A 13,024-nucleotide genomic window follows, 5' to 3' on the forward strand; every position below is an offset into this window, starting at 1 on the left:
ATTACGTTATAGGAGATAAACGTTATATGAGCGTCTACTGTATCACGTTTTAAAATGAGCAATACTATGGTGCACACTGTCTCGGTGCTTCAGGTCAAGTGCTACTCACTACTTTACTGTAACAACTGAACAGTGAACAGATAACTTCCATAATTCGCTGATGCAATTTATCTACATGCACAATTCTGCTTCAATGAACTCGAATGTATAGAGCAATGTAATTACTTCTTGCATTCTTTTAATTTTTATAGAACAAAAAAGTTGAACTTCCAAGTAGGTGTAAGTAAGTAAGATATCCGGCTGACAAAATTTATTAATGCTCAGTAAGAAAAGCACCAGTGAATGGATAAAAGCTATAAAAAGGTGAAAGGTGAGCAGATATGCCAGCTCAAATATAAACTAGCAACTAGCTACAGTGGATATAACAACAGCAGCCAGCCTCAATTGCAAAGAAAACATAAAAGAATAATGATTATAACTGATAGCCACAATCTCACAGTGACTATCTTCCAGTTCATCTGAGTTTACAAGAAATGACTAGATAAATCTTATTCTCATACTATTTGTAGAAACATAATAATGTATAAAATATAATTGAACATGCTTCAAGTTGGTAAGCAACATGCCTATTATTAATAATACTCAATGCTGAACGCAAAAGCTGTACAATAAATCTACACAACAGAATGTAACGGCTGGGCAGTCCGGCTCTTCACCATACTTCTAGTAGAGTTATGTGGAGGCTTATTCTGACCATTATTTAATGTTTGCTTTGATCGGGGTGTAGTTGGCCTACCTCCCGCAGTTTGTGAAGTTCGCTTGCTAAGTTTCAAGTCTCTTACCGCAGTTAATGTTCGTAAAACTGCAACAGGGCTTTTGTCGTCAATAATATCGGCTTGGCTACATATTTCTTCCTGAATGGAAAATAATAAACCAGGAGGGTGATAGTTGTGCAAAGGAAGCTACATGGAAGAACATGCAGAAAGACGCTCAAGGAGGGAGAGAGAGAATGTAAGGCAAATCTAATGCTGTCAATAGCGAATCAATTAATCCACTGCAAGCTAGCTATAAGGCAAACGAGGAAACCCCACGTGCACAAGGAGAGATAAATTAGTGGATGAAGATATGATCTGATATAGCACAACACCAAAAGCTGCAGGATTTACAGGTTCTGGCATGAGGATGCTGCACACTGACGGGTGTAGCAAAAAGAAGGCTTAGGTACTCGGAAACAGATACAAATATAAACAAATAGTGAATAACAAATAAAGACAAAAATACGACAACAAAATGTCGGATCTGGAAGGCACTGCGCAGAGGCTTTTGATTGCCCTAGCAACAACTCTTGGTCGAATTGTATCCAAAATATCATCTGGTGTACACAAATCCGCCTACAGAAAGATATCAGGGAAATCGTTAGCTTAATTTCTGGCGCTTTTGCGCCAATTAATTGGACAAAAAATTTCGATTATTTCAAAATGCTTTTCTAAATGGTTCATTGATGATCCTGAACAGTGACAAGAGAATTGTACAGATAGAAGTATACAAGACAACAGAAAAAACAGACAACAATTAAAAAATAAAATAAGTCAACTCTGGTACCGCATGATTTGAATTACAACAAATTCAAATATTTGCAAACTCATCAAAATACAACAAAAATATTGAAACAGTTTAGGGATAAATAAATACGACAGTTGATAAGTCAATGCCCTATATACACTCGGGAAGACAGAGAGAAAATCTAATGCCGCAGTGGACCTCACGGTGCAGTGCATCTTGAGGTCCACTGCACCTCTGTTATCATTACCATTGAACAACATCATGTGATATACAATATACATACATCTATATTCCAAATTTAATTTTAAAATGAACAATAGCTAATTTTATTGCTATGTACACTTGAATGTTTTAAGCCTATGTTTACGTGACAATACTTAAATGAACCAAATTATATATACTTTGCACCTTGATTACTCGGATTCATCTAGTCATATGTCAGAAGTTATTTCAAATAGGCGAACCAGAATACCCCGTGTATAGTTAGTTAGTAATAGTTACATGCACCAATGAAGACGCAGATATTTCACCTATGGCCATGTTTTGGTGCCAATGCAAGTGTAAAGAATCTAGCATAGCTCACTTGGACAGTGAACAAGTTGCCCTTCTAATGTGTGAACACCTTAGCCAGCTAGAAGCATGGCTATGATGCCCTTTGAGTTACAGTTGCCATTACTTACTACCATAAGTTTGATCATCATTATGTGCAATTTCTCCCCTAGCATGTACAAATAATCAGCTACATGCTTTTCATAGTCATTTTATTGAGCTTACAGTAGTCTACAAGAAAGTGCCAGCTTCTGTCCTTTTAGTGACAAAATCATAGAGGAGCTAAACATTCCTTTGGCCACTAGCTCTTGTTCTTGCAGTTTTTTTATTGCCATTGTATTTTGCTTTCCTGTGTAGGACAATTTTAATTTGGTCACTACTTAACGAATCGAACATTCCAAACGAGGGCTATTACGTGCGTCATAACCTTTGTCTGTCGAACATCACACTTAGCTACGCAAAACATATATTGGCGCCGCCTCCGCAACCTCCTTGGTTGTTTCACTTGTCCCTGCTTAAAGCAAGCTATCTCCGACAAGTTTATACAACGATTGCGTGTGCTTAAATCGTTCTACCGTGTGGGTTGACACCCTTTCGACTAGCCTAAACAAAAAATAGCCTGATGTGGTGCTTTACATGCATAGCTACACATTTCTGTTTCATAACTGGTGACGTTATGTCATCAATGGTGAACCCGACTAGTGCCATGTCAGCATGCCAAGGTTGATTGAGTTGATATGAGATGTGGTTTTAAAATGAAATCTGAGAAATTTCAAAGTTTGTACTATTGATTAGACAGTGCTTTCCAACTCCAGTCATGTCTGACGAACCAATTTTTGCTCTATAAAAAAATCATACGATGTTACGACCATTGAAAAACTCAAAAGCTGGTGCAGTTTTGCAACCTTGTTTGATTTCTTCTGCATTGGTGACCATGACAGATTATGCATAAACTTAACCTAATTGATAATGCAGAAGACTATAATAGAATTGGCAGTCTATTGGGCAATGCTGGGATGGATGAGTTTTTCATGTGCAGTCTTTTGAGCTCCCGGCCTGGTCAATTTCCTGGCTTGGGATCTGAGGTCCTGTCTAGTAAAAAAGAAACAGTATCCTGTTTATTCTTTTCTTCTAACTGATTAATTAACTAAATTAATCACTTGCTTTAGTCATTGTTTGTAACAGTAAAGATCGCAGCTTGCTTGTCCTCTTGCAGTGCACTGTGCACACTCACCATGTCACTAACTGATACTCCAAAAAACTATTTTTAAATGTTCTTGGCTGAGTGTTGTACAGTACAACCGAGGGTTAATTGGTAACAGGTCCATGAACTCCTGCATAGCCTTTGACTGTTTGATTAATAGATTTGTTTGTATCACATGAGTACTTGCAATAGTAAGGTGAACAGACATCTTTTCCTCGCTGATGTTTCACTCATTTTAGTCATTCTCTCCCCTTTTATTAATCCCATCCCTCTTTAGCATGAATAGATGAGAATAATTAAAATTTGGAGCGTAAATTGAATGCTCAAATGAAAAGATATTGGCAAAAATTGGAAATATTCCTACAAAAGTTGCAGGTTTTGTTATTCGAAGTTAATTTAAGCTATCTATGGCTGTCGTATTTGCGAGTTACTACAAAATCTGCACTCTATCTGTTTTGTTATTATTCAGTAGTACAATAGATGACTAGATCCTCGCATGTGTAATCCTAAACGTAGAGGTATCTTCTGTCAGTTTTTTATCAAATAACTACACTGCAAAATTTTCTGATGCTATGTCCTGATAAGGACAAGGTAAGAGCTACCTGCTGGCCATCGACACCTACTAATCATTAGTTCGAGTGTCATGTGGGATAACTTCATAGCAAAACACCATTTGTTTTTCAGCTGTTCTACATACTTCGGTAAATTGATTAGTTATTGGAATTAATATAAGTAGTCTAAAGGGGTGGTCACACGAGCGCCGAACCGAACTAAATGACGCAAAACGACGTCGTTTTCAGCTCTAAAAAGTTCGGCTGAGGACATTTCTGGCCGAAACGAACTATTTCGGTACTGCTCGAAATTTCGTGCCGAACCCTTGCTCTTATTGGCTGGTTAAAATTCTAGAATTCTAGCGAGCACGCGTCACATTTCTTCTTACGTGCGTGTGAGTAAAGTTAAAAAAGAAATGGGACGATACTTTTATTTCATTAAATAAACAACATGAAGCAATTTACGACAAGGTTCACCCGGACTTGTGATTGGGTTGCATAAATGTAAGATGTTGCACTTAAGTTTTGCATAAATGTAAGGGAATGGTTGTGATTTTCTTTCGTGTAGAATATAAGTAATGTGTTATATTCATCCTGATGAACTATCGTTGACTGATTTATTTATGTAAAACCACAGCACTATGATAAAGACTGTTTTTGTTTGTTATGTACTCAGCATAGAAAAGCATTCATATGTTAATAAAAAATATAATTATGTTGATGGGAAGGGTTAACAAAATATTTGTATCGAGTGATTTATTTTGAGCAGCCGAACGATCTTCTGATAAATCTGCTGTTTAATTATAATTTATAATTGTTCCTCAAAGTTTTTTTGTTTACAATAGAAATATTTAACTCAAATACATAACAACTACTAATGAAACCATGTCCTGTCTCTATACGTATGGTATTTAGGAAGCGAAGTTACTTCGGTGGCCGTGTGACATGTGCCACGAACCGAACCAGCCTCCGAACCGAACCTACGTCGGTTCGGTGCTCGTGTGACCACGCCTTAACACTTCTTGAATGGCCATTCATCTGATTTTGTGTCTTACATCTCCATAACTAATAATGAGCTTGTGAATCTCTTGGCATTTAAGGCGATGGAGTTGACAAATTTCAATCAGTTTAGGAATGTCAGGACCTTTAAAAAATATAGAAACACCAGAAGACTAATATCAGACACCTTCAACTTTCGGATTACCAGAACATACAATCAGGAAGTGGGATATAGCCATTAGTGAAGCCTGGTTCACACTAAATCGCCATATGTCGGCGTTCATCGTCGACTATGTACACCGTGGACCGATAGCATCGACAAAGCCATGCGAAGGGGTTTGTGATAGTGTGCAAAATGATTCATACTACATGTACATCGCCATGATACGGCGATGTAGTATGAACCAGCCTTTATTAACCAACAAGCCAGAATGCGGAGTTTGTAACAACTTACGAATTCACAACTATAGACAGCTTAAAACCGATTTCCAATAAGAAAACCTCTAACTTTTACAAAAATAATTCAAATTTTCTGCCAACAGCATTCAGTCTGAGCATCCAATTTTCGATCAGTATTTTGACAAATTCATTTAGGCCTAAATGTATGTCCAATATATGTTCACAGCCTCTAACCCAGTAGCTTTCGTCCTTTTTTTCTTTTCATTCGATGGTTGCTCATAAATGAATTGATCTTCATCTGATAATTCAATACAACTTTCCTTGTCTACAGAAAATCGGTCAAAAGCGTGAAAGCGACTTTTTAAAATAAAACGCAGTGCCACGTTCACAACTGAAGACATGAATTAAATTTATTACTAAAATGCTATAAAAATAGAATTTTAACAAGCTCATGCAGGTATAAATTATTCATGTTTGGGTTTATGCCTAGCTACCCCTTGGTCTGCACTTAGCGCAATGGGTCATGAAATTGGTGATGACTTTGCATTTTATATGCTGAGTATGCAGTACTTTATATCTGTGCATATAGCAAATAATTGGGCTGTTGCTATATTTTAGTCCAGCTCAATATATAAGGTTTCTTGCATGTTGTTAATATTCTGAGTTGGTAATATTTAAAGAAGTTTGATGAAAATTAACAATAATTCAACTAATAATAATTACTATTATTATATCAATACCAATATGATATTGATCGTACTAATAGTGTAATGCAACAAACTTCAATCCATGAACAATGCGTCCCTGAAAAGTATCTTACTATAATTTAATTAGTGATAGAATAGAAATTGTTAACTCGTGAACCACATTTTTAAAAGGCCTAAGACAACAAAAATTGGTTTTGTAATAATTTGTTCTCCAGAGCACTAAATCTCATAGTAGGTCGAGTCGAAAGTTAGTTATATAACTTTAATAATTTGCGTGAGGCAATGGCCTGCATCACTCCTCATCCACAATGATGTGAACATTAATAAGTTGCATGAGGTAATGACCTGCACCACTCCTCATCCACAATGACAAAAACATTAATAAATTGTTCCACAACGAAATTACTCCTGATTAAACCAAAGTTGTCATTCTTGCACGGAGCTTAGAAAAATGAATAAACCATAGGCCTATCATGCCTCCTTTATTCGAAAGTGAACAAAAATTTAATAAATTTAGATGAAAAAATGAAGAGACCAGTGGCATGCGAGACTAGGATGATGATGAAGCAAAAATGTGTTAACAAAAACCTAAACTTCTGAGAACCTGCGATAAGAGGCTAGCGGATATGCCTACTACATGTGGACAACTCTAAAGTGGCCAGTTCCCATGTGAACACGTGAATGCAAGGACAAGAACGAGGACGAGAATTGCTTGCATAAGCACGCCTTATGCAAGAAAATAAGCCTGGAAAAGAAGCTTTATGATTTGCATAAAGTTCCCTTTTTATCTTGCCATCTTACATCCGCTATTGAGTGTCAGCGATGGGGCGGCTTGCAATGCACTAGATAGAGCAACTAGACAATGGCCACGGCTAGCAATCTCTGAAGTTCAGTTGTTCATTATCAGATATTCTAGGTACAGCTGCTTCTTAGCATGCGATTATGCGTGTGTCCGAGTATGCATGCAGTTGTGTGCGCGCGAGATAATTTGCATGCAGTTGGCAATGCGTGTAGCTGAGTGTCTATAGGCGTGTGAATAGGCCACAAAGAACCACTAGCAATGTGACAAAACAAGTTTCACAAAAGCTTTAGGATTCTATTCTTCTTTCATTGAACAATCTACATGCTAAACTTAAAACAATTTTAATTTACGTTTTAGCCTAAGTTGTCATGCCATGGCCTTGAGACTGAGTTTTAGCCTAAGTTGTCATGCCATGGCCTTGAGACTGAGTTTTAGCCTAAGTTGTCATGCCATGGCCTTGAGACTGAGTTTTAGCCTAAGTTCTCAGGCCTTGAGACTGAATTTGTGCAGGTTTTTGAAAGAAGTTAATATGAAGAACAAGAGCATAGCACCCAACAGCCTACCAGCGCATTTATGACATACATGCTACCAATGTATAGATTAAACAAAACGTATGTACCATCTAAAGCTATAAATATATCTACGCTGATGAAAATCATAGCCGACAGGCAGCTGACACATAGTGTGAACTTCTGCTGTCTTCTAGCAATAATGCATTGCGTTGACTGAAAAATCAAACAATAGGAATCAGCTTAATTAGGTCAAAGGTAAATAATCCTTGCTAGATTTTCTTTAGTTACTAAAAATTGTTTTTCATTAATTGATGCTAGTCCTCATATAGGCAAATGTGCTAAACAACCAAAATTTGAACCATTAGAGAATTGCTCTTGATAGCAATGAAGTTGTCTGTCCTGTGACATGCCTAGACTTTGATACTGTCATACCCCTTCTCCTGAATACTGCAGAGTGCGAGTTACTTCCAGGCCTGTGTTACTTGTACTAGCCTGTGTTACTTGTTTTAGAGTACAAAATGACCTTAAAGCCTGGTTCCCATATACAGTCAAACATGGATAACTCGAACTTCACGGGACCGAGCGAAAGTGTTCGAATTATCAGAGTGTTCAAGTTATCAGAGCACTGTCACAAGTCCATGTATTTACTTATTTATTAGTAGATACATGTACATATACAAACTATAATATAAATCAAAAGCACAAATGGCTTGTTTCAAATTAAATGCTTCTAATGTAAAGTTTAAAACGTTTTTATCAAAAAGTATAGAGATTTTTCTATCACTTGAGATTGGTTCGTTGTTTGAGGTGATGTTATTGCCAGGACGTTTTTTAGATTGACATTGGCAAAACTTGATCGTTGTTGAAATGCTCAAAAGAAAAGACATCTTTTTCTTTTGAGCGTTTTACCCACGATCAATTTTGCCGATTTTTCTTGAAGTTTATGCAAAGATTACCTCACTTTACCTTGCTTCCGAAGGGCGGTCGCTAAGCGGATGTTTGGTATAAATCAAAATTCACCAAACCTTTAGAAAAGTCGTTGACAAAAATATTTTGCCGATGGTGGTAATAACGACGCTTATGAATTAGGAAAAGTTGAGGTTTACCTCTATGGCTTGGAATAAAGTGATTTTCTAAAGCGATAACAATCGCTTCGGTAGCCGTTGGGCAAAAAACAGTTCGAGTTAACAATGTCGAGCTCGAGTTATCTATAGCAATTTATCATTACGTGGGAACGGACCAAAGAAACCGTTCGAGTTAACCATGTGTTCGAGCTATCCGTGGGCGAGTTATCCATGTTTGACTGTACGTCACAAAGCACCGGCAACAGCACCGCAGGGTATTAGCGGTGAAATGGGAACCTACGTGCCGCCGGTAGTTGCCGGCGGCAACGCAATAGTTTAGCGCTGTTCAAATTTCGCAAAAGACTGCAGGCAAAACCTTCCCGAAATGCACTGTACCGGTGAAGGTCACCATTATAAAAATGGCATGGGGAGTGAACATTTTATTTGATTACGCGATTATGTTTAGCGATGTAGCTTTATATGTGAACAGACGCCGGCGAGCCTAGCGACGCAAGCGTTTTTCTGCGCAAGTTACCGCCGCAGTCTCGCAATCGATACGGAAACCAGGCTTTACTCGGTCATATTTCCTGACTGCATATACTGAATCTACTAGACTATTGAAGAGCTACTTCTATCTTGTAAGTTCAACACATCATGCAGGGGGAAGTTAGCGGTTTTGTTTGAAAAGACACGCTTTTATTCCATTCGCTCTACTATACACTTAACACTGCATATCATCTAAAAAGATGTGTAACAATTATACTTCATTAAAGAACTTTTTTTAACTATAGCCTAAATTACAACTTTCATAGTGTTCACTGTCTAAGTAGCGCCTAAAGAAAAGCAATAGTTTATTGATTCCATTCTATTGCCAACTATAAACTTATCTCGCACTTCGTATGCTTTGTTATCACAAATTCTGAAGCAGTAAGAACCTGCTAGTCTGAACTGCTTCTCATAAGATTTTATTGTGTGTCAGAAGCTAATAGAGCGCATCAGGATCTGAGAAGCAGCTGCAAATTTCACTCCTGAGAGCGAGTTAGACAAAGGCCTGTGTGTATATGGGCTAAAATGTAGGAGCATGAGGTCAGACCCTAGGTAGAGAGACACATGAGGTCATGGTCCAGCGCATCCGCGAGTTCGGTGTCCCTGTTTTACGGTTTTTGGTCATGATGTGGAACTCGATGCTTTTTCTTCCCCTCATAACAGCATGTTTTTTCCCATACATCAACAAATTTTACATTCAAATTTGGCAGTCAGTGAGCTGAGTATGTCGGAATCACCAAGATATCGATATGCTATCCGGCGAAATCCGTTTCTCAGTTCAGCATTCTTCATGCTTCATAAATGCTTAACATTATGTGAGTGAAATGAAAAATAGTGAAAAGTGAAAGTGAAAATTTATTGTTCATTTCAGTGTTTACTATAATAGGCTATTTGCTATAAACTTTAATTCATTGTATGTATATAACTACATATAATATAACTTTAATTCGTTAGCTATAGGTCCTAAGATTGATAACAACGTTAAAGGAAGAAGAAAATGATTACCATGACAATAAAACTAGAGTTACTAAGTTAACTACAAGTTAACTATATTTACTAAGGTTAATATACTATTTTGTTCTTCATTTTAATATGTACAGTACGTATGTAGGTTTTTAATATGTACAGCACGTATGTAGGATTTTGATGTTTTTACCAAGGAGTGTTTGCCTTAGATAATTAATGAACTATGGGTTTCTAGACCACTCCATACGACATTTTCACCTTACGATGCCAACAACAGAACGAATTAATGACAATTAGCAGGGCCCCCTGTAGTAACATGGTAGTACCAGATGAGATCATGGTAGTAACACATGAGATCAGGGTAGAGATATAGACACATGAGATCATGGTAGTAACAGATGAGATCAGGGTGGAGATATAGACACATGGGATTATGGTAGTAATAGATGAGATCAGGGTAAACATGTAGACACATGAGATCACAGTAGTAACAGATGAGATCAGGGTAGAGATGTAGACACATGAGATCATGGTACTAACAGATGAGATCAGGGTAGATATGTAGAGACATGGGATGATGGTAGTAACAGATGAGATCATGGTAGAGATATGTAGACACATGAGATCGTGGTACTAACAGATGATATTAACAGATGGGTAGTAGAAGAAATCAGGGAGGAAATATGAGCGCGTAAGAACAGGTTGGAACTATAGAAATGAAAAGGCTCAAAACAAAGAAGTTTCCTATAAAAATTGATTATTTTGATAATAGCAATATCCTTTATCCTGTATCAAAGACTAACAGCTCACAAGGTTTTTTCCAATTCATTTTACACAGACTCACAGAGCACACCACTCACTGCCAATCCCACAACTGCTAAACCTTTCGTTATTTAATTTGCATCCATTTTTCCCAGGGGAACATATTTTCTTTGAATTAATCCCAAATTACTATTTAAAGCAGAAGAAGTTTAAACACGCATATAAATCAATAGCTCAGATGAAAATCTTGCAAACATTGTGTAGACAGTAAGACGATATTCGTGCATGTGTTAGTGACATTTAATCTACAGGATTATCTTCTGCCAGTTATCACGAGTAAAAAGCCTGATAGATTTTTCACTTATGTAAGCATTGATTGTCGGTTGTCACGCATAAAGTTTGCTAATCAGCGAGCAGAATTTAGATTTTGAATATAAACAGCTTCTATCCATCCGGGTTAAGCTATGATGTTGCAAATTCTGTATCCTGGTAACTAGTAGGTATTATGGCTACCAGACATCAAACACTTCAGCAAAAACAGTACAAACATTATACGAGCTGCAAAAGAAAACGGCAATGGACTAACATATTGTGTGTTTTTATCACAAGAACTTTGACCTCGGTTATATAACTCGTTATATAAGCAGCATAGCAAAGGGCTAGGATTCATAATAGGAGAGGTACGCAATGAATCAACCAGCTATTATTGGCAGCGCAATTGTGGTCAGCGAAGATAAGCATGTCAGACAGAATGGGAAGCAACAACACGGATTAGTCACACAAGATTAAGGATTCATTCGACACAGATATGCACTTTGTACTAATAAGCGATTTACCTGTGGGACACCCAGATGTTTGCAGGCTTCTATAAAATTTTCGACATTTCTTCTGCATTTCGCCATGGACAGTTTAGGCTACAAGCAATGATTAAATAAGTTGTAGGGAGTTGCACTCCCAGACAACAAGTTATAGGACTGCAACAAGTTATAGGACACACTAACATTTGCAATAGCATAATACTTTAAACAGTTCTCAGAGAGCTCATATAGTGTCGCACATTTACACGCAGCATGGGCGTAGGATGCAGGCTTGTAATATTTCATTACATAAATTAGGGAAAAGGAAATGCAGAAGCCAAATGAGTACAAATTAATTGAGAACGATCTATTCGTCTGTTGCCGTTGTTACATGATAATTATCGGAAAACTAACTAACCAGATCTGTTGGAGCCACTGAGAAAAATCATACATGGCGTAATCCATTACCACATTGCATCGTGAATGACATAAATCCATTGTTCTCATAAATGTTGGGTGGTACGGCTTGATAACACCCTTAGCTTTTTTCTTGTAAAGCTGTCCTTATATAAGCCCTTCAATTAATTGTGTTCATGGACGAGAAATAGCGAAAAAGCGGTCGTGGCAAAAACCTGCCCTATAACCTAAAGAACAGAAGCTCCAGGCTCACCCAGCTATGAGCGATTCAGCTATTCTCGTCAAGTCAGATGGCCGCCAGGCACAGCACGCGCACCTAGTATACTCTCAGCATTCCACGTAACAACAATAGCCAATTGATGCACAAATCAAAACTAGAACAGCCTAAAAACCTGTAACTGCTTTCTCCATATGCTGCAGTTATGTAAGATTAGTTGAGCTTCTAGATTCCACTACTGAACGCCATTATCAATGCATAAAGAACACAAGAAACAAATGCAGTGCGCCCTCGGGTTATGATGACTCTGTTATACAATTTGTTTGCCTTACGACGTTGAATATGAAGTTTTTTCACTCTCACCATACGAAATTTTTTCGAGATAAAGTATTAACAAAACTGTTTTTCAAAATTGAAATTTAGTAGTCCTTGTGCTGATTACGTCGGAATAACGAAGATGCTAATATGCTATTCGCCAAAATCCCTCCAACAACGCATAAAAGGGATACGATGTTCGCGTTCCCTCAGTTGAGCATTTTTCATTATTAGTAAAGACGAAACCGGAAACAGATGGGTGATAAGATTTTAGCCAATGACAAAGTTGAAGTTTTTAATATTTAGTAAAGTACATACTAAAACTTAGCTTCAAATGTGTTTAGTAAGCTATATTTACTAAAGTTAAATTCAACGTTTTAGTTATATGTCTGTCATAAACGTAAGAACTCCCTAGGTACATACTGCACATAGTACATTGCAATGTTACATTTTATTGCAGATCATAATCATGAAATACCTTAAATACACTTATGTTACTGTAGGTAAGTTACTTGGGTTAACAAATTATTTTGTTACTAATTATTAATTAAAGCAATCTGTATAATGACTCATATATACAATCTGTATATTGATAGTAAACTGCAAATGCCACATCTAAAATCCTTGTAGTAAATTTGTGTTCAAACCAAGCAG

The 13,024-nt window shown here is 37.2% G+C and overlaps 1 protein-coding gene across 3 annotated transcripts in view; it reads right to left on the reverse strand.

The window, feature by feature from the left end:
- Positions 1-248: 248 nt before the first annotated feature.
- The window catches only part of LOC137405898 (leucine-rich repeat and calponin homology domain-containing protein 1-like), a 61,523-nt gene continuing 48,747 nt past the window's right edge, over positions 249-13,024 (reverse strand). For all 3 annotated transcript variants that reach the window (XM_068092344.1, XM_068092346.1, XM_068092343.1), the window contains 2 exons: positions 11,461-11,538; positions 249-914 (listed from right to left, as the gene is read on the reverse strand). In XM_068092344.1, coding sequence (XP_067948445.1) covers positions 675-914; positions 11,461-11,538 — 318 coding nt within the window. In that variant the 3' untranslated portion in view covers positions 249-674. The remainder of the gene's footprint in view (positions 915-11,460; positions 11,539-13,024) is intronic.

This window comes from Watersipora subatra, chromosome 10, assembly GCF_963576615.1.
Source record: "Watersipora subatra chromosome 10, tzWatSuba1.1, whole genome shotgun sequence".
Lineage (NCBI taxonomy): Eukaryota > Metazoa > Bryozoa > Gymnolaemata > Cheilostomatida > Watersiporidae > Watersipora > Watersipora subatra.